The sequence below is a fragment of the Typopeltis vanoorti genome, chromosome 1 (genome assembly GCF_054136105.1).
Source record: "Typopeltis vanoorti isolate ZY-2024b chromosome 1, IOZ_Tvanoo_1.0, whole genome shotgun sequence".
Taxonomy (NCBI): Eukaryota; Metazoa; Arthropoda; class Arachnida; order Uropygi; family Thelyphonidae; genus Typopeltis; species Typopeltis vanoorti.
The window spans coordinates 8,009,386-8,036,178 of record NC_143549.1 but is presented as its reverse complement, the minus strand read 5'-3'; the positions used below and the strand labels follow the sequence as shown (position 1 = coordinate 8,036,178).

Below are 26,793 nucleotides of genomic sequence, written 5' to 3'. Positions count from 1 at the left end.
CTGCCCTGAATAGGGTGAGCCAAGTGCTCGTTAATCTTTAACACAGATCAATTTCCTAGCGATGAAAGGATAATAATCCATGGGATTGAGGTCCATCAAGCTACAGAAGTTACAAGTGTTGTTTATAAATAGTTTGCGCCCGTAGTAGAGTGTTCGTAGTGCTTATCGTGTTTACTCCGTCTTTTTAAATATTTGGACATTACAATTAAAGACATACATTTGTTATAGCTTTTATTTTAGAACATTATTGGGGTTATTGACAATTATGACCTCAGAAATGCAACCTCAAGAAATAAGTTCTGTGACAGTAGTGACTGTAAGTGAACTATAAAAACTTAAATTTTCACAGTTGATTCTTGCTGAGAAAGTTTCTATTAAAATAAGAGGCCGTCCTTTATCCGATATTCAAATATCTCACCCAGGAATAAGCAATGATAAGAAATACATTTGAATACAGAGTGGTATAAAAAGAAAAGTTGGTTATGTGGTTGTGAAGTGAAAAATACACTACAGGTATCCCTCGATGTTACCGGGTATATCAAAATCGCGTTAATCAAATCTAATTATCAATGGCAAAATTACAATTCGTCCATGATCTATTATTGTATTAATAATTCGTTTTATATGGTACTCTTTTAGGAAAGATAAAAATTGAATGCAAAGTAAATGTTTAATAAATACTTGTATCTACATTATTTACTGCAATTTTTTTATCAAAAGAAGTTATCAAGAGAGTCGTTTGAACAGTTTTAGTTTTTTTTTCTTATCAGCATAATTTTACGATAACAAGCAAAATGACTCTCCAGACCTCGGCAAACAAACAATAAAACATAAAGAAAAAACACTGCAAATATAATACATGATGGTACAAATTAAGTGGATATTGAATGCAACATTTTTCATAGCCGAATATAGAACCTACAAGAGTTTCGTGCCGACCAGTGAAGGAAGGGAGAGAAGGATGGGTCATCCCTGGAGGTTGTGTAAGAGTGTAGTTAACAAGGGTATTAGGACTAGATTTTTTGCTTGGAAGGTTGTAAATGGGTGGAATGCGTTGCCAGAGGTCGTTGTGAATGCTTCATCTGTGAATTAGTTTAAGGGGAAGTATGACAGGTATTGTGTGAATAACGGTTAGTATGTCAATGTTGGGTCTCCCGCAATGAGTCTTTTGACTCCATGGAGGCACCTTACATAATAATAATAATAATAATAATATATAGAAACTAAAAGTTTCGGCGGATGCAAGAATAAGTAACCTTATGGGAAACTCGTAGTAAAGGTGGAGTAAGCTCCACATCACTTTCCTTAGTATTTTCCATAATGTAAAGCACATCTCCTAGAGGGCATGTATGATAAATAAGCCTTTGGCTCTCTTTTTGAGTAATACATGATGGTTTCAGTTACAATCTAAAAATTATTGAACAAAGAAAAAAAAAAAACTAAACATACTATACTGACATCGGAGGTCGCTGTATCTCTCAGGTACAATTTACTGTCAAATATCACAAACCTTTACATAACATGTGTTAAACCAAATTGACAGCAAAAAGCAGTGCGGAATATCACTCGTAACATATGAAAGCACAGCTACTCATGACCTTCAAGCTATACACTGAATTGTGTAAGAATATTTATATTAAACATTTTGCATGTATTTGTCAGATCAGCTGCGAGTTTCGCATGATTAAAGGCGCGTTAATCAAAACCCTTGGCACGTATATCAAGGGATTGCCGCAATTAATTTCGCCGCGTTAATCAAATCCGCGTTAAGCAAGGAATACCTGTATTTTGTTTTCCGTGTTTGTTGTTTGGAGGTGATACGAAATGGACAAAGGATGGTTTTGTAAATATAAATAAAATGAAAGGAAAAACTGAAAAACATGAAACGTCAAAAAAAACATAATGAAAATGCAGTTTCTTTGTCGCTTTTAGGAACTGTAAATATTAAACAAAAACTTAGTGAGGCCTACAGAATTTCAATTTTATCCAAGATAATTGACTGTATATTATTTTGTGGAAATTTTGAAATTCCTTTACGTCGATATGACGAAAAAGATGATTCGGCAAATCCAGGTCATGACAGCCACAAACGAAGCTTCTTCAATATCCTTATTTACTTCATTTTGGTATATTTGAAAAAGACAATCGAGTATCTCATTCTGAATAGTTTTAGAAACACCTTTAAAGACCGTACTGGTTTCTTAAATCTGGATCCAATTTCAAAATGGAAATTTTGAAATTCCTTTACGTGGACATGACGAAAAAGATGATTCGGCAAATCCAGGTCTATTTAAGGGATTAGTGGATTTTTGGCTAAATTAGATCCAGATTTAAGAAACCATTTAGAAACCAGTACAGTGTTTAAAGGTGTTTTTAAGACTATTCAGAATGAGATATTCGATTGTCTTTTTCTAATATACCAAAATGAAGTAAATAAGGATATTGAAGAAGCTTCGTTTGTTGCTGTCATGGCTGATGACGCAACGGATGTTTCAGAACCCTCTCAGATGGTTATTGTTTTTCGGTACTTATAGAATGAAGAAATATTTGAACGCTTTTGGGAATTCTTTATTCCAGAGAATCAAACTGAAGATGGCTTATCTAAATGTATTCTAGAGCAGTTAGATATTATCCTTCAATAATAGACAAAAACTAATAGCTCAGACATTTGATGGTGCAAATGTCAGTAGACCCGACATGCATGATTATTGTAAATTAATTGACTTGTTAAAATTTATAACAGAAAATAATTCAGATTGTGTTCTTAGTGAAAGTACTGCATTGATAAAAATTCTCTTGACAATTCCTATGAATACATCAGAGCCTGAACACTGTTTTTCAACATTAAAGAGAATAAAAACATTTCTGAGGAGCACTATGAATCAGGATAGGTTAAATGCACTTTCGATGATTTCAATGGAGAAAAAATTCTTCGACAGTCACACAAACATCAAGGAAAAGGATATTAACCTTTTCGCTCGAAACAAAACAAGATGAACGGATTTTATTTTTAAGTAATTTTGAATTATACTAAACTGTATAATTTTATCGATAATAAACAATATTTTTTCATGTTTAATTTTTTTACCATAATTTTAATATTTTATCCAAACACGTATACACTGTACTTACAGTGTGTATGTATCTTTCGAAAGTTGCAGCATCCCCACGATTTCAAGCCACGAGCCCCGCTGGTCTATTATATAATGTGGTTGAGTGAGGGTGCTGCAGTTTGCATAAACATGATTAATTTCAGTTTTGTTACAAAGAATCTCATATTGTGATGGTTGGATTGTTTTCCTCCTGAATTTCTAGATGATGGGGAAGAGTGGTTTTCCTCCACGAAACTGCTCCTAAGAACGCACGCAGTTAACGTATCACTTTGGACATGTAGCCTTATTGCTTCTGTCATGATTTAAAACAGCTCAACCCAGTCCTTTATTTTCTTCTAAGAAGAAAGGAGTTCAGGTATAGAAAATTAATTCAAAATTTTAGAAAATCCAACTACTTCGCACTTACTAGTAGTTGAATCATTGAGTAATCAGAAAAATTAAATTTGGATTTATATTTAGATAACTGGAAATTACCACGTTCATTGGATGTTCCAAGTTTTTTTCCTTTCTTTTTGTCTAGTATCAAGACTGTAGCACTGCATTCTGGATTACTTAGTGCCGCATTTTCATTATCACTCCATGAACTCCCGTTTCTTGAGAACATATTATTGTCTCGCTTCTGTTCGTAGTTCCATGGGTAGTTTTGTGGCAGGAACAGCTTTTGCTGTATGACACTGTTTGTGCGCACTCCCTCGATCTATTACAATTTTATATCATATAGAAAGATGTAATTTTCCTGATTCGATTCCTCTGTTGATTTTTATGTAAATGAAATATATTCAAAAACGTTTACAAATCATATATTCAAAAATTAAATAATAAAACACATTCCAGCTAACATTTACAAGTATTAACAGTTTATTATCATTCCCATCACGTATACAAGATATTTAAGTTTTACACTTCAAAGTACAATGCAATTCAAGATGTACAATTCAATGTACAATATTATACAATACAGTTCAACTATTACTATCATTTTCTGTTGGTAATTACACTTATTTTTGACTATTTATTTTGTTACAGTTAATAAATGTTTCCCTATATATCAGTGGCGCACCCAGAGGGGGGAGGGGCAAGGGGCCCGGGCACCCCTCCCAAAGAAAAGGAAAAAACACTAGAAAAATTTCCAAAAATCTTTTCCTAATTAAAATTCATTTTTTTTTTATTTATGTTGTGTGCTACTTATGAATTAGCGATCACTGCAGATGCTCAGTTATAGGTCGTATGCGATGTGTAGTGTGTATTCGCAAAACGTCTTCTCAACATCCCCCCCCCCCCAAAGGTTAAATCCTGAGCGCTCGGCCCCCTCCAAGATTAAATCCTGAGTGCGCCACTGCTATATATACAAATGGAGTAAAATATCAATACATTTCGAATAGTTTTCGTAGTTTACTGGTTACTGGTTTTAGTGATAACGTAAGTTAGTTTGTGTATTTATGTGTAACCAAGGCCCGTAGCCATACTGGTTACTAGAGTTACAAGTTACGAAGTTACAACTTACTAAGTTACCAGTAACTTAAATTTATTTTATTAAGATAAGAAATAAATAAAATAAAATAAAAAGCATGTGATTTTGAAACTCTCACTTGAGGCCATCCTAAATCAGCGTTTTCATATGGGAACCGAATTAAATTAAAGCGAGTTAGTTTTTGTAGTTTCTTTGATTACAGTTTTTAATTGTTATTGTTTTAGCGGGCGCTTTGACATTGATGCACGTTTTTGATTTGTAACTTCGATGGCTCGTTGTACTATGGAATATGTTGTCATCGTACAGCATTATTATAGCGTTTTGAATTATACTTCCGAATTGTAATTAACTACTGGGGGTAATATGCAGGGTCTGCGAAACGGTTATCTGATTGATGGCTTCAACAGTAATCTGTGCAGGAACCATTGGTTTCGATCACAGCTATTCTCTCATTTACATTCTAAGCAGGACCAGCAACTTGGAAGATATGTAAGTTTATTTAATTATCCTTGGTACCGTCAGACCATGATACGCAGGTTGTAACCAGTTTGGTAATAAACATAATTTTATTTTGTATATTACGTATCGGCACATGGCATGTTTGAATTTAATACTTAAAACAAGCACTGCATGCTTACAAGTAAAAACAAACACTTTCATATCAAGTACTTTTTTTTTTAATGATTTTTTTTTTTTTGAAATCCTTAAAACTTGTCAAAGGTTTGCAATATCTGTAATAATAAACATGTTAGAAAAAAGATTAAGAACTTTTTTTGCTATTTTTGTGGCAACCCATAAAAAGACGAAAGCGGTAACCACGAGTGGCTAAATGTTCTTCATTTCTCCCAGAGCACTTCTCTGATCAATCATACTTTTTCAACCCACATAAGACTTTCATTAAGTAAAGTAGTGGTGTGGTTAAGTAGTAGACGAAAATCATATATTCTCTTAAGACTTTCACAAACATCCATGTCATCCAAATAATGTAATCCGAATCGACAGCCAATTGTTTATAAAAGCGAGTTCGCTACCCACTGGACTACATATGCTGAAGGCTTATTTTATAGCTTGTATATAATATATTCCTCAAATGTCTCTATGTGTACACACGCGCTTAGATAGATTATGGCATTTCTCTTATTTTCCTCAGCCAGTCTCCATCCACTCCACTACTGGATATACGCCTCCTCCGTTAACTTTCCAATCTTTTCTATTTTTAGTGAACGTCCATCATCTCATCAAGCATTTCCACAGGCTTCATTATACAACAAAATCCTTCCATTTTGTTCACGGACGACCTTTCGTTCTGTTGGTATCTACTATCCACTCGGTGCTTAATTTGGTCCACTTTCGTTCTGTCAATTTACTACTACTACTAGTAGTAGGTTAGTGTTTCTCCCTTATCCCAAATAGATAATTAAAAACCAGTTTTTGGATTTCTGCTAAATTTTTGGACAGCCTTATAGTGGACTCAGCCCATTGGCCATGTAATCAAATTGTGATATTAATGAAGAGCGTCACGGGATTTCTTCATCATCTTGAATTAAAATTTCAACAACAACAAAAAACGTATGAATGCAGATTATATTGACCAAACCAATGAGGCATGTACTATTATACTTGTTGCTTCAACGCTTTATCTTTCAGTTTGGGTATAAGAAATGTGTTTTGTTGCATTTGTAGAAACTTAATCTGATAATCACCACACATTCTCGAAGAGGTTGTTCATATTATTTGCGATGTGTATATGTTTTTCCTCCAGTGTAATTGGGTAGCAGTGCTATTTTACTAGGGAATTATTATAGAACAATGGGTTTCCGTTGGCCTTTACTTGTTCACTCATATTCTGCGTCTATATGCAGGGCTGTCACCAGATTAGATTGTGCCCTGAGGCAAACAATATTCCCCCCCCCCCCCGGTGGATTATAAGATAAAAATATGAGAAAATCTCCAATTTACTCTTTTGCTTTTATTACAAGAGAAACATTAATGCAAAACAATTACATAATAATATTAATGAAATGTTTGCTCTGCAGGGATATCGCACAATAAAACTGTTTATAAGCTCTTCTAAATTTAAATTATAAGCTATGTCCCCCTCTATCGATATAGTTGCTAGACCAACTAATCTTTCTTGTGTCATTGCTGTTTGCAAGTAATTTTTAATCAGTTTAAGCTTGGAAAAACTTTCCGCACTTGTTATGCAATAAGATGAATTTCATTTTCCATTGTGAGGCCACCATTCCTCTTATTGATAGACTAAAGTGACTTATTATTATTATTAAGAGAGACCTTCAGGGAGTCAGAGACTCATCAAGGGAGGCCACATACTACACACACCAGCTATCATACTTATTCTTGAATTCATTCACACTGCTTGCACTCACAACATCCAAAGGCAATTATTCCAATCACGCACAACCCTCTGAGAGAAAAATCTAGCCCTCACACCCTTCTTGGCAGGTTCCAAGGATGCCCTCTTATTCTTTCCCTACCCTGCATAAATTGAAAAATTCCATCAATTGAAATCTTGTATGATCCTTTCAGAAGTTTGTAAGTCTCCAGCATATCTCCCCTCTTTCTCCTGTCAGCAGTCTACAAATTCTCAGTCTGTCTTCATACTCAATATTCCACAATCCTGATATCATTTTTAAGACTCTCCTTTGTACTCTCTCCAATATATCAGAATCACAACAGAAACCAGGAGACCAGACCTGCATACAGTAGTCCAAGTGAGGTCTTATCAATGCCTTGTAAAGATACAAAATGACATCCTTATCTTTACATGTGAACGTTCGTTTCAGCATTGCAATTATCTTTTAGGTTGTATTTGCAATCTCTGCCACATGACCCTTGAACTTCAACTTCCTATCTGTTAACACCCCAAGATGCCTGGCCTCATCAGTTTCTTCTAGCCTAATCCCGCAAATATAATACGACATTGGATATCTAATCATGCCAAAGTGAATGACTTTATATTTACTGACATTGAACAGTTGTGACTATTCTAATCTGCTGCTTATAACATTCATAACGGACATCATCCTTATGCACACATTCCTTCCACATTGTCCTTTTCTTACGAATCTCTTGCTTAATAAGATTACACATCCATTTGACTCCTACTCTATTTATTCTTCGAACTCTTGGGACACATTCTGATACTGCATCATTTAAGTATTGTTTAAATGCTTCCCATTCTTTCCATCCAACAACCGATCCCATTCCACCGAACTCAGTATACTCCTCAGTTGGTCATAATTTCCTGCTTTGTAGTTCAGCATGTAACCTTTTCTGAAGGGAACATTCATAAACTTGGTCACTTCTCAAGTGAGTACCACATGATCACTGTTGCCAACGGAGGCAGAATAGTTATGTCTTTAACTGAAACATCCTCTGACACTATAATCAAGTCAAACACTCTTTGCCCTCAAGTTCCTTCTGTCACATGTTGCTTGAGGAAGTTGTCCTGCAACAGCTCAATCAATGCATTTTTATTCTTCTCATGAGATTCTACTTCTACTCAATCAATATTTGGATAATTAAAGTCTCCCATTATGATTACTCTTTTCGCTCCCATCTTTTCTGTTTGGAGATGCATTTCTTCATCACTAGCAACTGATCTCCCAGGTCTGTAACAACACCCCTATGTAATTGATCTTGTTAGATTTCACCTCATGCCAGATGGCTTCATACTCGGTGCCACATGAAATATTGTTAGTAGTAGTACTACAATCATTGGTCTTAACTCTAACTGAATTCAAGTCATCTGATATCATTAAAAGCATCCCCCCCCCCCTTCCTATCCTCTCTATCCTTCCTAAAAATACTCTACCCTTGACACTCAATACCAGTTAGTAGGTCTGATTCGGATAGCCAGGTCTCACTAATACCTACAATCTGAGGTCGCAACATATTGACTAAGGCAACAAACTCTATTCCTTTTGTTTCTGATACTTCTAGCATTCGTGTACAGACAATAATCTACCTGTTTGTTCTTTTACATTGTCTTGTCTGCAGTCTGCCTGACACAGTTGGACAACTTGCAGATCTCTATTCTCTAATGCCTGACACATGTAGACATCTTTGCACACATTTGATGGGTCTGAACCGGACGAACACAAACCCCGAAATCGATCTCTCGTCGTCAACATTTCCATGGCAAAGCCCATTTGCATCATTAACACAGTTATATAACACTGTCGCTCTTACACTCACATTCATCATTCCTCCCATTATAATTTAGTTTCTATGACTCTCTGTGTTAGGTCTCATACCAGTTATTAGTTTTTTCAGACTCCTGATACCAAATGCTTTCAGTTGTAGGCTGTTCCTCTTATACAAATCCAGTCTTCCCTCCAACTCACTCCACACATCAGAAAACCTTCATCCATTCCTTCCTTACAGCCTACGTATCAAATCATTTGCTATCATAGCCTTCTTCTTAATTCATTTTTATCATAGGTAAAATGCTAACGATTTTCACTTTCTCACTCTTCTCTCGCCTCTTCCAACAACCTTTTCATGTCCTCTCTCATACCGAACTTATCACCAGTTAAATCGTTTGTACCTACTACAACTACGATTTCATTTACTTTTCTTTTCTGTTTTTGAATTGCTCATGTTATATTTTTAATTTTCGCTCCAGGAAAACTCAATGAAGATGGGTGTTATAACTCTCTCATCTATAGCATGTTTTATTATAGAGTGACCATATTAAGTTATTAAGTTTAAGACTCAATAAGTTTCAAGTTTGTTCTCTAGAGCAGGTTTCCTGACTGTGCAAGAAATGAATAAAAAGTACAAAAAATATATGAAATTAATAAAAACAGAAAATCCTTAGCCCACCCACCCACTTACAGTATGAATGTACCATGCATTTATGAAAACCTTTTGTGAGTGGGAGTCATGTGAACAGGAGAATTAGTAGTGGCATTAGGAGCAAGGGATGAGAACGAGAATGTTTAGCCAATTGTAAGGTTATTGTGGCTGAAAAATATTGGTGTAGTTGGAGACGTAGCCATTATGCTTATCTGTATATCCAGGAGCAACATTGTATTAAGAATGCATTATTACAAGTGTGAAGGAGAGAGAGAGAGAAAGATGGTGTACACACAGGATTAGTCTTCCAGAAGCAAAAGTGTGCAGAAGGATTAAAACATTGAATGTATGATGGCAGAAAACTGGAATGGTGTGCAAAAATAAATGATATATTGGCAAACCTATCACAGAAAAGGGATTGCAGTTTGTGTGTATGAGATGGTGAATTTAAAGAGAATTTGGCTCATGAATGTCGTTTTGGCATTCATGAGCCAAAAATTGCATTTTTGACTCATCGTGGAAAATCAGTAACGTCTCATAATGAACTTTCAAGTTATTTTCACTCCCTGCATTCACACTACACTCCAGCCATTCATTCTGCTCTCCATGTAAAAAATCTACTCCTCATACCCATCTTCACCACATCTTTACATTTTTCAGGGATGGCCTCTCATTCTTCCCATCTTAACATCCACTCTTTTTATAATTTCTTCTGTATTAATCTGGCAGAATCACTTAACTGACTTTGAAGGTCTCTATCATATTTCGTCTTTTTCTCCTATCCATCAAACCCTGTAATCCGCATTTCCTCAACTGTTCTACATAACCAACTGCCCAGAGTTCCGACATCACTTTGGTCATTCGTCTTTGGACTCTCTAGTATTTCCGTGATAATAGTAAAAACTAGGCAACCAAATTTCAACATAATAGTTGGTGTGGTCAGATCAATGCTTTATATAGAGGCCCTTCCCACCTCCTTATCCCACATATCAATGTACTTTTTATCACAGCAGTGGTACAATGTACAGTCTTCGCAACACTTGCAATGTGTCCTCGGAACTGTAGTCTACTGTCTGCCATCACCGCAAGTTCCAGAATCTCATCCACTTCCTGAAGTACAGCTCCACCAATACAATACTTAGCCTTATATCTCTATACCCCAAGGTGTGACACCTTGCATTTATTAATATTAAAATACAAACCCATTCATTTGTCCAAGCTGAAAGTCTATTTACATCTTCCTCTACAGAAGAGCTGTCCAAAACATGGGCTGGTTTCAGCAGCCTGTAGTGCAGTTTTCTGTGGCCCCGCCTATGGGTTTGATTTTCACGAGCGGAAAAATAAAATAACAATTTGAATCGTATGCATATTAGATATTTTAATTCTATCACTAATCGATAATCTCGATGTTGGTAATTTTATTTGGTGTGTTACATCACTATATACCCACATGTTTTTAAAATATTAAATGTGTCAAAGAAGCATTCTTGCACTGTTACCATTAACACTACTGTCAGGATGGGTGAAGCACAAGTGCTTTTCATATTCCCCTTTATCTGTAATGAGAGTTATTTGAGAGAGGGAGTTTTGTGAGCAAATTAAGCTCGCCCTCTGGGAGCAGTTGTATTAGGTATCATCAGTTGGGAGCAGAATAGCCTTCAGTCTTTTATATTTGTAGTAATCTGTTTCATTGTAATTGACAGCTTGTACGATCAGCGGGTTTGAATGTGAACTTGACTTGACGAAGAATTTTTCTGTGAGATCGTGGAGAAGGGAGGAAATGTATGGAATGCCGGTTTCACGATGAATCTGTAAATTTCTGATAAACCATGTGGCATCCAGGATCATCCTCAGGCATTTATTTTGGATTCTTTGTAGTTTTGAAATGTTTGATCGTGTGGTGAGGCGAGGTAATTACTGGACGTATGACGACAATACAGTAAAGTAGTAATTTATTTTGTAAGTTCAGTTTACTCTTGCGGTTGATCATTGGGTAGAGCTGAGCAATGACTTTAGAAGTCTTGGAGCCAATGAGATTGATGTGTTTGCTAAAAAGAAGTTTCTTGTCCAGTAATACCCCAAGGTATTTGGTCTCTGATTGCCAGAATCTTTTGACCAGAGAGCAAGATGTCTTCTTTAATGCAGACCTTTCTTCTAGGGGTTCACCTGAATCCTCCAGTTGGTGAACCAGTTTTCTAGCGCATTGATACTTCCTTGGAGTCTAGTGATTGCTAGACGAGGGCTGAGCGACCTTGCTAGAATAGCGGTGTCGTTGGAATAAAGGACCGTAATGGTTGTTCTTGAGTTAATAGGGTTCTTGTCTGGTACTTAAGTTGTGAAAAGTATTGGGGCAAGGAGAGAACCCTGGGGTACTCCAGCCAGGATTTTGCACCTTAATGATACAATTCCATTGAATTTTATTTGCATGTATCATTCACTAATGTATAAGTATATGAGTTTCACAAGTTTAATTGGGCTATTGTTTTTAATTAGTTTGAAGATAAGGCCTTGATACCAGACCTTATCAAAGGCCTTGGCAACATCTAAAAATACAGCAGCAGTGTGAAGGTGCCAGTTAAAACCATGGGTGATATGTTCCGTTAGTCGGTGAATTTGTTGCACTGTGTTGTGAGCTTTACAAAACCCAAATTGCTCATTTGGAATTATTTTCTGTTTGTCCACTACTGATTATAGTCTTGATAGGATGACCTTTTCTGTTACTTTGCCGAGGGAGGAAAGAAGACGGATGGGCCTGTAGCTTTGGGGAAGTTGTGGGTTATTACCAGGCTTTTTCAGAGGTATAATGTCAGCGATTTTCCAATCTGTGGGAAAGTACTGGAATCTTAAGATGGAATTGGTAATATTAACTAGACGAATTATGGCTTTCCTTGAGAGTAGCTTTATTATTCTATTGGTAATGCTGTCGGAGCCGGGAGCCTTTTTGTTCTTCTGATGGGATATAATATTGATTATTTCTGTTGGAGATGTGGGAGTGATGATTTCTGAATCATCCTTAGGCTGTCTTAATACTTTTCTAACTTTACGATGAACTTTGTAAATGAGATTAATAAGATGGGCTGCATTGTTTTTCCAGATTGTCTATTAGGGCTTCTACTTTTTCTTCATCTGAGTGTGCAATTCCAAGATTGGTCTTCATAGGGGAAGAGGTTGTCTTTTGGTACGAAGAGATTTTACAAATTTCCAAATGGAGTTATCTTCTGTGTTGATTTCTGTGAGTTTGGATTCCCATTTCGAATTTCTGTGTATCTGGAGGGCTTCTCGAACCTCTGTTCAAGTTGTTTAAGGTTGTTTTGTCCTGCGGAGCTCTAGTGTTGTGATATCACTTTCTGGCTTTGTTTTTGGTCCTAATCAGATCCATTATCTCTTCTGGGATCCAGTTGGATGTGTGGAAGACAGTGGTTTGAGTGACTGATGCTATTGCTAGTTAAATTGCTTACAGCTAGGTCTATGTCTTCTTTTTTTGCGAATGACAGGGGAAAGACTGAGGTGGACTGGGAAAACCGTAGAGAACTTATCCCATGCTAAGAAAGAATGATGGAGAGAGAGCTGATCCTGGAGCCCTAGATTGAGCAGGATGGGATTATGATCTGAGTTAAGCTCTTCTATTGCCTCCAGCTGGTATTGATATCTGATGTTCCTGAGGATAACTATGTCTGATACGTCAGAACTTCCTGATGGGCTATAGTGGGTGGGCTCAGTGGGTCCAGCCACTATTGATGGGGTGAGTAACATGTAGTTGAATAGGGTTCGGCCTTTGGAGTTGATTGATGAACTGAACCAAGCCATGTGTTTGAGTTGAGGTCTCCTGCTATAATTATGGAATCTGTGGAGCCGAGGATGGAGTCTAAGTCTGCTGTCAATAGTGGAATGCCGGGAGGATTGTACGCTGCATAGATTTTTAGTTTGCCTGCATTATTCGTGTGCACCTCTACACCTGTCACTTCAAGGTTTAAAGTTTGAGGGCTGGTCAATGCATTGTGGCTCAAATAATTTTTAATAAAAATAGCTGTGCCGCATCCAATAGAGTTAAGTCTGTTTGTCCTATATAGGATATAACCTCTTAGTCTTGGGTTGTTTGATGGTCTGAGGTGAGATTCACTGATCAATATTATGTCTGGATTGTATCTCTTTGCGAATTCTTGCAGCTCAAGGATTTTATTTGTTAAGCCATTTGCATTCCATGCTGTTATCATGAGGGAATTCGGTTTGAATTTTTTAAACATTATAGAGCTGTTAATATGAATTGGGTTTCTTGATAAAATCTCTTTCTGAAAGATGATGAGGTGCTTGCTTTTCTGAATTCGTGCAGCATTGTTGCAAGTGAAGAGGTTAGAGCTCTTCCAATGAAGGAGTCTGAGTTCTTACCGCCTCCGCATATGATTTTTACATAACTGAAGGTTGAGGACGACCTGCTTGGTTGTTTATTGTATCATTGCTTGGAGGAGTGTGGTTCGTTCTTGTTGATCCCTGGTTTTTTGGACGGAAAAGGCATCCCTTGTAATTAGCGGGATGTGGTCCTCTACAGTTGGCATAGCAGGCAGGTGTGGATCTGGGATTGGTGCAGGAGTTGGTTTGGTGACCCTCACCACATTTCAAGCATGTGTAGGCAGCTCTGCACAGCTTTTGGGCTTGCCCGAACCTTTGGCATCTGCGACACTGCCCTGCCGATGCGATCTTCCTTAGAGGGTCAGTTGTGATTTTGAACTTACAAATGTCAGCTACTTCATAAATTCTTTTTTGTGTATTGCTGATTTCGACCAGCACCAACAGCATTGGCCTTTTATCTGACCTCAGCAACCTACTGACTTTGATTGGGGTCAATTCTTGACTGATGAGGTCTGTTGTGATCTCATCAGTTGAGATGCCCTCAGCAACCCCTCTTAGAACCACTTTTAGATTTTTCTCACTTGCTAGTGCAAAGGTGTGGAAGGGCAATTTGGAGTTGTCCAGCATTTTCGTCATCATGCGATAATCTGTAACGGTGGCAGGATGAATCTTTACACCTTCATCAGTATTTCTTGCTCAGGAGAAATTGATATTTTGTTCCTCTAGGGACCTTGAGACTATGGTCCATTTTTCTTTATCTCGAAGGATAATTGGAGGGACCTTTTCTTTTCTATCTTGAGTGACTAGAGTGTTGTGTGTTGTTACATTCTCTTCCATTTCATCTACAGATTATTTCATATGTCAAAACAAATTTTATAGCCAAGTAGAAGGAACAGCCATGGGAAGTCCTCTTTCTCCAGCTTTAGCCAACTTTTATTTGGAACATTTAGAAAAAGTCCTCTTCACATCTAGTTTCCCTCTACCATCTTTTTGGGTAAGATATATAGATGACATATTTGCTATTTGGCCTCACAGTAAAAACACTTTATCTTCCTTTTTAAACAGTATTAATTCCTTACATCATCGCATAAAGTTTACTATGGAATTAGAAGAAAACAACCAGTTATCTTTTTTAGACGTTCTCCTCATCCGATCATCTTCAAATATTCTTACAACTACAGTATACAGGAAACCAACATTCACAGGTCGTTATATTCTGAAAGAATCAGCCCATCATCCATGTCATAAAACAGGAATTATAAAATGTCTCATCAAAAGAGCCAAAACTAATTGTTCTACTTTTGATTATCTACAGAAAGAACTTTCTACTATCCAGCAACACATGAAACTCAATGGCTTTTCTGAAAAAAGTATTCAACGTCTTCTTACATCTTATAATCCTCCACAAAACAACAAAGATTCAATACGTCGAGTACCTATTCCTTATATCTCCGGTATTTCAGAACCTATCGCAAGAATTTTGAAGAAATATGATTTAACAGCTACGTATTCTCCTATTAACAAATTGTCTTCTCATTTTCCTTCTCCTAAAGACAAACGCTCAACTTTATCTCTTCCTGGAGTTTATCAAATTCCTTGCAACTGTGATCTCTCTTACTTTGGACAGACTGGACGTTCTCTTGAAAAAAGAATCCAAGAACATCAATCATCCATTCTTCACAATAAACCTGAAAAGTCTGGTTTGGCTCAACACGGGATTGAAACTGACCACAGCATCCTTTGGTCCAAAACGCGCCTCTTACATAGATCCCGTTATAGGTTCGAACGTTTGTTCAAGGAAAGCGCGGAGGCCTTGCTCCATCATCCCAACCTGAATCGTAATGACTGCATATCTATATCAAAAATCTGGGAAAGCCTAATCAAGATTACTCATTAATTTTTTTTTTTTTTTTTTTTTTTTTTTTTTTTTTTTTTTTTAATAGCAAATTCAATCATGTTTCTACTTCAAAATATTTCGTTTCATACTTAGTGATATAACATCACGCGGCATGTTCTAATTTCAACGATCTATTGTTAGTATTCTAGCTTGTATATTTTTTAAACTGTTCTTGTAATACCACCGACGATGGTCTGCTATTTCCAGACCGAAATATTTGGTTAAATAAATATCTTTCTTGTGATTACGTGATTATATCATTCAGTCTTATGTCGCAAGTATCCTTAAAACAACAAATTCTCATCTACAGATGTTCTACGTCTTTTATTAGATTGTTCTTCCTGCGAACAATCGAACTGTCTGGGAGTCTTTGTAGGTGGAACAGGTGTAAAGTCCCCTTCCATGTCCACATCATCTTCTTCCATGTCATTAACTTGAGTGAAGAGATTCAGATAACCAGAATATTCTGTTTCAAATTTCTGTAGGATGAATTTAAGAATGTCGAGTGACATATCTTTGTTTAAATTTTGAATGGCATTATTAATGTCTTTTATGTTCTTCATCCTTGCACACCGTGTGTAATCAAGCAATATTCCAATGTCTTTAAATGTTCCTGTCTACCTTGGAGGATTTACTGACAATTCTCTTAGACCTCATGCAAGTGTCTACCAGCTAAACAATATATAATTGCAAAAATTGACACAAAATGAAGAAAGCTTACCTCTAAATATCATTTGGATATCCTGAAAATATCACACTAATCAAAACACGAGACTAATAATAAATACACGTTGACGCCATCTTGACTCTTTCTGAAAACTTCCTTTCTTGCACTGTTTTGTTCCTACATATATAATATATGTGCTGTATTTATTATTCTGGATGGGGCTCTTGGCCCTGCTCTAGAGAATTAACATCAGCATTACTCCTGATAATCCTCTCTAACTTTGCATCATCAGTAAACACATAAAGATACGTTAAACATTAGGGGATCAAGAACTAAATCCTGAAGCACACCATTGGTCACCTTCCTTTTGTGAGATACTGTTCCATCATACACAACTTGCTGGCATTTTCAGAAAGCCAGTCTTCAATCCAGCTAACCAGTCTCTTATCTAATACCATCTACTGCAGACACCAATCTGTCATGTGGTAATCTATCAAATACCTTTAATAGATTACCACAAGTCTAAAAAAGCAACTGTCTATGAATCTCCATTATTCAAAACGTTCATCACCTTATCATAAAACATAAGCTGATTGCTAAAACAATACCCACCCTACACAAACCCCATGCTGACTATTGTAGAGAATCTTATATCCATCAACCCAGTCTTCTATTCTATTCCTAACCAATTTCTGTAACACTGGCTATGATTGCAGATATACACAAATGTCTATAATTGGAACTTTTGCTTGGAGAAGTCTGTTTTGCCTTTTTTCTGCTCCTTAGGAACCTTCCTCACTGCAAGACTTTCATTAAATAGTCAATATGAGATAATATAAGATAAGGCACATATGCCATGCTTTACCTATTTGCATGGCATGATAAGGAGGGTGTGCAAAGTGGGTTTTTTGCATATAGAGTTGTGAATTATTGGAATGCATTGCTTGAACGTGTGGTGTCTGCAGAGATTTGAATGTGTTTAAGGTGCGGTATGATGAGTTCTGTGTATGACAAAAGGGACCTCCTAGATGAGTCTGTGAATCCATGGGGTCTTGGGATAATAATAATAATATGTCATCCATTCCCACAGCCTTTTTAACATCTAACCAAAGCAATGCTTTATACACGTGATTCTTTCACCTTCAATTTTCCTAATACTTGCCTCCCTTATACAAGTTCTCCCTTTACATATCTTCTGGGAATGCATTACATTTACATCCCATCCTGTCCCATCTTTCCTTATGTGTTAGTCTCATTTATATATATATATATATATATATATTTATTTATTAAAAAGTATAGAATGACTATCTTCCTACATATATATATATATATTTTTTTTTAAAAAATTTTTTTTTTTTCAATTCATCATCATCATAATGCTAATTACGGATATAGACCATATTGGTCTGTTCTGGTCTCGTTACTATGTTTTTTTGTTTTTTTTTTGAGGTCCATCTGGTCTTCTCTTTTCAATTGGTTTATATTTTATTATTTGCTTAGGATATCAGTTTACATGTTCTATCCATTTTTGTTTATAATTGTTTAGTTTTTCCTCTATTAATTTTGATTTTTAGTTCTTTTAAAATGTCTTTTTTCCTTTTTCGGTTTAATAATGTGTATTTTGCAGTTCTTCTCATAAATCTCATTTCACTTGTTTTTATTCTTTGTTTAACTTGTTTGTTTATTGCCCAAATTTCACTGCCATTGGCACTTTAGCAGTGCCATGTGGACATTGCTAAAGTATTGTATACGTTCAAGAGTATTTCTTTTTGTACTATATTTGGATTGAGAGTTCTATTTCCCATTCATGTGTCATCTCCTATCTAGGAGATATGAATTAGATATTTTAGAACGTTCTTCTGTCAACGAATTCATGCGCCACGTGGTCTGGAACCAAAAGCAGTTCTGAACAGCACTTAACGTTCTAGTTCTTCCCAAACATGTTATATCGAGTTGGAATCAGGAGGACTAGGTTCACACCAAGCCTGGTTACATAATTTCATTGCTCACATTTCATGTTTACTACATGAAATAATTAATATTTTTTAACAATATTTTTATGTGAATGCTACCCACCCATGAATATGTGTATCTATATATCATATTAGTAACATGGATAGGCTAAGGGACAGAAAACTTACTAAAATCCATAATCTAGAGACCAAATAGGAAACTTTTAATATGAAATCTATCTTCATTTATTCATAATGATAATGGACAAACTTCGTTTGTCCATTATCACAACACATTACAAGTGTAATGTGTTGTAATGTGTTGTGATCACTATACACAACACATTACAAGTGTAAACTTCTGTATTGTCAACAGACTGGTAGATGAACAGCTATACAGGGTGGAAGAACATCAGAATTATATAATTATGAACCATGATGTGACTCGTGGTTAACTATGGGCATAACGACATGTAGTGAGGACCCTATCTCTTCCACATATTGTCTTAAGTATTCATCACTGTAATCCGTGTGTGTTCATGGGCCTGGTTTGTCTGTTCTGAGGGACGAAAAAAACCCGAGTTTCCGGGTGAAAAAAATCCTCTACCTTCTTATGAGACTGGCTAACTCACCTTTAGTCAAAAGAGACCAGATAAGGTTCCTTATCTGGTCTAGATGGGAATCGAACCCAGGACTTTCCGACCAAAATGCTTTGTCTATACTGACTGAGCTACTGAGGGTGTTCCATTTATCAGGTCTGTAATCTGTAAAATTTTGAAGTTTTTAATTTTAGGTCTTATTTTTCTCCTTCATATGATATTTCATATCCAATATATCCAATATAACTGAAAGTATTTATCTGTTCTATTAATTTATTATTGACAACTATTTTACTTCTAACTGGAATTTGTCCACAAAATGCCATGATTTTAGTTTTATCTATGGAAATTTTCATACAAACTGTTCTACTGTAAGGTTTAAATTATATATTGCTCTTTGTAAATTGTCTTCCTTATCTGATATTATTACTTGATCATCTGCAGTGTATTTATTTTGTTATTCCAGGAAATTTCTATACCTGGATTGTTTAAGGTGTTCTAATGCATTAATATTTCATTAATATAAATATTAAAAAGTGTTGGAGGCAGGACATCCCTGTCTTACACATTTTTTAATTTTTTATTTTTATTTCATCATCTTTGTATGTATTCAATATATCATCATCATCAAATTCCTGACATGTACCCTCATGGGGTGTACAGGATATGATAGTACTACATGAAAAATTTACTTCATTACTAACTTCCTATCTACAATTTTCCTCCAAATCAGTCTGTTACTTGTCAAGACTCCAACATTATCAGATCTTATATTTCTATCGTCTAAGGCACTTTGTACCGTATCGATCCATCTATATCTTGGTCTTCCTCTGGGTCGTTTTCCTGCCAACATGGCAGAGAACACTTGTTTTGCTAATCTTTCCTCGCCCATTCTGTTTAAGTGACCATACCACCTGAAATTAGCTCTGCTAACGCATTCCTGGATGTGGACAATGTCAAGTTCTTTCCTAATATCCTTATTCAATATGATATTGCCATTGATGCCATCTGTTCATGCCTCTAATCTTTCTCAGGACTCTCATATCTGCAGTCTCTAGTCTTTGGTTAAGTGCTTTACTTCTGACCCACCTCTCAGATCCATAAGTTAAAACCGGTTTGAACACTGTCTTGTATACAGCTAATTTAGTGTTCTGACTAATTTCTCTCTTATTCCATATGAATTTATTCAATTGAATTCCTACCATACCAGCTTTGTTGATTCTGTTGTCTATTTCCATATTTAATTGACCATCTTTACTAAAATCATGCCTAAATAGCTGAAACCTAGAACCATAGGTTCTAGGTTCTCCATTCACAATGCAGTTTAAATTTTCAATGATTCTGCCTATTTTCATTGTCTTTGTCTTTTTATTGCTGACTTTCATACCATATCTATTACAACATTTATTCAATTTAGTCAAGGAATCTTGCAGACTTGTAGCAGATTTATTTAGAAGTATAACATCGTCTGCGTAAAGCAAAGAGCTGACATTAACATCTCCAATTTTGATATCAGGTTTAATACTACTTTCCTTCATAATATGATGCATATAGATAATGCATAACAGAGTAGATAATGTACAACCTTGTCTCACACCAGATTTAACATTAAACCATCATCCTGTACTTCCTTCAATCTTAACTGCTGATTTACAACTCAAATAAAGACTAAGTAGTATTGCTTGATATAATGCCCCATTGACACCATGTATCTGTAGTATATTGAATAGCTTCTCTCTTGGTACCTTGTCATATGCCTTTTCCAGATCAACAAAATTAAATATTGATCTTTGTAATATTCCCATGATTTCTCGACTATTTGTCGAAAAGTGAAGATCTGATCCTGACAGCCTCTATTTGGCCTGAATCCAGCTGGTTCTTCACCAAGCTTTTCTTCCACAATTCTTCTCAATCGTTTCCGAAGTATACTAGCATAAATCTTACCAGAAACACTCAGTAGGGAAATACCTCTGTAATTCTCACATTCAGTTTTATTTCCCTTTTTATATATGGGTACTATGAGAGCTCTATTCCAATCATCGGGAATTCGTCCCTCTGTCCATGCCTTCCGAACTATGCAGTGCAGCCACTGTAAGACTTTTATTCCACCATACTTAGGCATTTCTGATCGAATATCATCTACTCCTGCTGCCTTTCCACATTTCAAGCCTTTGATGGCTTTTTCTACTTCAAGTATGGATATGTATTCCTGACTGTATGCATGTTGAGTATTTTTTACCACTGTGCTATCACTGCTTGTTTCATTTAGCAATTTTTCAAATTAATTACTCCATACTTCAAGGATATCTTTTTCTCTAGTTTTCATGTCATCTTTATCATGTCTAATTCCCTTTACAACAGCCTTTCTTCCATTTCTAAGCTTCTTCAACAACCTCCAGAATATTTTGCCACCTTCTTGATATTTATTTTCTATGTTCTTGCCAAAGTCCTCCCATGACTTGTGTTTAGCTAGTTTTACACAGTGTTTAACTTTCTTACATTTGTCTCTATTCTCTAAGAGCACATGATGACTTATTTGCCAGGAATTTTTGATATGCTTTCTTTTTTTCCTTCACTGCCTCTTTTATTTCTTGTGTCCACCATGGAGTTCTGATTTTTCTATCCTTGCAGACAACCTCACCAAATGCCTCTCTAGGTGAATCAATCAGGGTTTTCTTCAAGGTTTGCACTGAATCCTTAAGGTTTGGTTCCTGTTCTCAAACTCTTTCATATTTTCTTCAATAATCTTTGTGAAGTTTAGTCTGCAGTTCACATCTGAGAGCTGCTCAACTTTTATTCACTTTAAAACTTTCTTACATGTTATTCTTTTCAATATGAAATTCAGTTTTATCCTTCTCAAGACTAAATAGTGATCACTTCCAATTTCAAATCCTCTGTACACTCTGGTGTCCTGCACCAGGGAGAAAACATCACTATCAACAATAACATAGTCAATGAGACTTTTCTTATTCCTTGCCTTTTCTCTCCATGTGAATTTGTGCACATTTTTATGTTGGAACATGGTGTTAGTAATAACCAGTCCATGGCCTGAGCAGAAATCCATCAGGTATTTGCCATTATTATTAGCTTTGCTCTTTTCTCGAAATTTTCCCCAAATATTTTTGTATGTCTGACAATCACTTCCTACTCTGCTATTTAGATCCCCATCAAGGACCAACGTTTCCTTTTTCATTGTGTCAGTAGCTTTCTCTGGAGCCTCAAAAAATTCTTCCACTTCTATCTTAGTAGAGCCTTTTGTGGGACCATAAGCGCAAATAAGTTTCATTGTGCAGTTCCCCATTCTGATATTTGCCCACATCACTCTACTTGAGATTGTCTGCCATTCAAGAATATTAGCTTCTTATTTAGTGTTGAATACTATGGCAACTCCTTCTTTTCCTTGCTTGTCATTGTCTGAATATAACATTTTGTATTTATTGCTCAGAATGATCTCAACAGTGTTTGTCTTTTTTGTTTTTTCAGTCACCCCTATTATGTCGATCTCGTACTTAACTAATTCCTCAGCTAGCTCCATTTCTTTGCCATTCTGGCTTCTTATGTTGATAGTACTGATCTTTAACTCTGGTGATATTGAGTTGGGGTGTGTTTTAGGGTTTCTTCCAGTAGCTGACTTTTCGCTGTTCGGCCTGGTTCCCTGGCGAAAACAATGGGGACCTTGTTTAACCGGGCAACGTCCTAGCCGGCATGAAAGTCTGTCATGTTGTACCATCATTTTGTAATTTGGTTTAAGTCAATTAGAATACAATTTGGTCAGCTAAATTCCAAATTGCCAGCCCATCTTCATTCGTTCAGTATCCAGGTAGATACCCAACAGGGTGCACCAGATAAGGTGAGGACTGGACATTAGGTCAGAAGCCCTGGTTAGTTCTCTGCATTCCTTTAAAGGCTGTGTGGAGGACTCTGCTCAGTTATACAGCTTTTACCCTTAAGCACCCCTATTCAACCTATATATTCTTAGATTCTTGAATAGAATCTGAAGTCAACTATATTCACTATTCAAATTGTTATGAATGATATCTGTTGTTGTGTCTGTTTGATAATAATAATTATATATTCATTGAAAGACAAATGAACCAAGCAGTGACAGAATGTAATAGAGAATTTTCAAGAGGAATTCTAAGAGAAGTATATATCAATACTTGGGTAGAAAAGCTATCAAAAACTTGAAATGCAGAAAGGCAGCTGAAGGAAATGATATTTCACCAGAAATGCTTAAATATGGAGGTATAAAACTTCTACAGTGGCTGTACTGCATAATCAGAGGGCCTGGGTAGAAGGTTGATTTCCCAATGATTGGAGTAGAGCTCTCATAGTACCCATTTATAAAAAAGGGAATAAAGCTAAATGACAGAATTACAGATTAATTTCTTTACTAAGTGTTTCAGGTAAGATTTATACAAGCATACTTGAAGAGAGATTGAGAAAGATTATGAAAGAGAAATATGGAGAAGAACAAGTTGGGTTCAGAGCAAATAGAGGTTGTCAGGATCAGATTTTCACTTTAAAACAAATAACTGAGAAATCATGGGAATATGACAAGGATCTCTACTTAAGTTTTGTAGATGAAGGTATAATACAAGGTATAATATAATATACAGAGCAGTACATTTAAGTACTGCTCTGTATATTTAGTCAGCAGTAGAACTGCTAACTAAATTGTTAGTCAGCAGTAGAATTGAAGGAAATACAGAAAGATGGTTTGATATAAAATCAGGAGTAAGACAAGGATGCACATATCTCTCTACTCTTATTCATTATCTATATTGATCATATTGTGAAATAAAGTGGCATTAACCACCAGGGGTGTGCCAGTAGTGTCTGGCGTCTGTGTGCAAAACTTTAGTTGGTGCCCCCTATACCCAGTAGCACATCAGTAATGTCTGGCGCCTGTGTGCAAAACTTTAGTTGGCGCCCCTATTTCCGCCCTCCAATAAAAAATCACTTTAAAAAACTTTTTTTCAAGTATTTCCTCCTCTTTGGCACCTTTACTATCCTGGTGCCTGTGTGCATCGCACACATTGCACATATAGCCGGTGCGCCCCTGTTAACCCACCCAACCGGCTATTATGGGTTAAATACGCATCCTCATACTCTTCGTATCCATCATATATTTTAATGTAATATCAATGGTATTACAATTCTAATGTGCACTTTGCATCCATGATAACCTTGACATCTATAGATGTCTTGGCCGGTAGCATGGTTAAATCTGATATTAGAATCGGAGATATTAGACTTAGTTCTTTGTTTTATGTTGTGTTCCTAGACACATCTAGTGCAAGTCTCCAGGATTCTTTAACTAAATTGAATAATAGCTGTAACAAATTTGGTGTGAAAATCAGCAATAAAAAGACCAAAACTATGAAAATATTGAACACATCAACTGCATTCTGAATGGAGAACTTATAGAACAAGTAAAATATTTCAGCTATTTAGAACACAGTTTTTAGTAAAGATGGCAGGTTAAATCTGGAAATAGACAACAGAATAAACAAAGCTGGTATGTTGGGTAGCCAGATGAATAAATTTATATTGAATAAGAGAGAAATTAGCCAAAAATACCAAACTATCAGTATAGAAGACCGTGTTCAAACCAGTTGTAAGTTATAGATTTGTAAATTGGGTTAGAAATAAAGCACTTAATCAAAGACTAGAGAACATTGATATGAGAGTTCTGAGAAAGATTAGGGGGTGTGAACAGATGGAGCAAACCGATGTCATCAATGGCAGAATCACATTAAAAATGAAGATATCAGAAAGGAACTTGACATTATTAGCATTCAAGAATGTGTCAGCAGAGCTAATGTAAGGTGGTATGGCCACTTAAATAGAATGGATGAGGAAAGGTTAGCAAAACAGGTGTTTGATGCCAAGATGACAGAAAGAGACTGAGAGGAAGTCCAAGATCTAGGTGGATTAATTCAGTCAGAATGCCTTAGAAGTACGAAATGTTAGATATGACAGTATCAAAGTGTTCACAAATAATTGATTGATTTGGAGAAAAATTGTTGATAGGAGATTAATAGTAATGTAAAATTAATCATATGAGTGCTGTCATAGTAACTGAACACTTTTTGGACTACATATCAGAAATTTATGCTGCCTCCAGTTATCAATCTGATTAATATTAGATTGATATTAATCAATCTTGGACACTTGATCATGGCAGTATTTGTAATCAGTTTGATCAGTTTTACTATGCACTACAAAAATTATCTGATATCATTGCCAGCAGTTTCATCTTTCTGAATGCTTAATCCATTTGTTATTCCTAATGTTTTCAAATTTTTCTTTAATTGCTTTAGTTTGTAATGCATGTCTTGAGGAGCTTGAATAAAATCTTTAGTGCCTTTCTTTCTTGATATATTCATACTGTAGCCAATGCCATATTTTCGTGGTATAATCAATTTTTTCTTATATGTCTCACGTATGTATGTTGCCAGTACCGTCAACAGGGTGTAGCATAGATGCAACCTGCCTCACGTCACAGCTTAATAAGGGCACTCATTCAGCCATATTGTGCTTTCCGCACAATATGGCTGAATGAGTGGATGAGGAAAGTACGCTAACAATTCGTGTTAGCGTAGCAAGTGCAGAAAGAAGTTTTTTCAAGCTTAAACTGATTAAAAATAATTTGCAAACAGCAATGACCCAAGAAAGATTGGTTGGTCTAGCAACTATATAGAGGCGGACTTTGTCTTCTTTGGTGTTGAACAACTGACTTCTGTCCATTGTTTTGACTGCTCTTTGTATGCTGGTGGGTAATGGTGAATCCAAGTCTCATCCATAGTAATAAATCGACGCAAAAAAATCAGTTTTATTCTTGTTAAAATGCTCTAAGCACTGTTCAGAGATTTTCATGCGAGTACATTTTTCATCTTCTGTGAGCAAGCACGGCACCCATCTTGCATGAAGCTTTTTCATATGCAATTCTTCATGCAAAATATATCCTACACGTTCTTTTGAAATTCCTATAGTCTCAGCAATTTCACGCACTTTGACTCGCCAGTCATCCAATACCATATCGTGTACTTGATCAATGATTTCTGGTATTGTGACACTTTTTAGATGTCCTTCACATTTATCATCTTTAAGGCTAGTACAACTATGTTTAAACTCGGCAGCCCATTTCTTAATTGTCGAAAATGAAGGAGAAAGTGCCCATAAACTTTTATGAACTTCGAATTTTATCTTTTAGTGTTAAACCTTCTTTTATGAAGAATTTTATAACGGTAAAGAATGACTTGCAATTTCACATGGATGCTTATGACAGATGTACCAACTTAGAAAAAAAAACTTGCTGATAGTGTTGCCATCTATGGTCAAGGCCGAGAACTTTTCAGACTACTCTCGTAAGTTAAAGATTTTTGGGACTAGCTAAATTTCTAAATGCATTATTTGTTATTGATCTTTAATTTTCTATTTGATATTTTTATGCATTAGTGATGGTTAAACATATTATCCTATGAAATGCAACTGTTTTCACATTCAGTTTTCTGTTTTTCTTGCATTATAGAATGCCATGGAGGCACTTGTTGAAGATCAGAATTCTTCAGTTGTAACATCTCATCATGGGGGGGAACGAACAGCAAATCCAGCTATGTCACCCAACAGCTCAACTGATGGCACACGAGCCGTATCTGCTGGTCAAACAGCACAAGTTAGGGCTAATGGGACAGTGGTCTTCACCTCTCCTGCACAAGTAAAACAGGTTTGTCACATTTGTTGTGATTATTGTTTAAGGGTTATTCCAAAAAAATCTGAAGAATTTTAGGTTTGATAATAAAATTGTCTACATGAATTAAATTATTGGATTTTGCAAACTCAGTTAGTGTATACGAAAAGTGGAGAACTTTATTTTCGTTGATTGCATGATCAAAAGTATCCTTATTAAAAATAAAA

The 26,793-nt window shown here is 36.0% G+C and overlaps 1 protein-coding gene across 3 annotated transcripts in view; it reads left to right on the top strand.

The window, feature by feature from the left end:
* LOC150109764 (cyclic AMP-responsive element-binding protein 1-like) overlaps nt 1-26,793 on the top strand; it is a 341,490-nt gene that overhangs the window by 151,956 nt on the left and 162,741 nt on the right. For all 3 annotated transcript variants that reach the window (XM_090408762.1, XM_090408798.1, XM_090408686.1), the window contains one exon: nt 26,408-26,602. In XM_090408762.1, coding sequence (XP_090264888.1) covers nt 26,414-26,602 — 189 coding nt within the window. In that variant the 5' untranslated portion in view covers nt 26,408-26,413. The remainder of the gene's footprint in view (nt 1-26,407; nt 26,603-26,793) is intronic.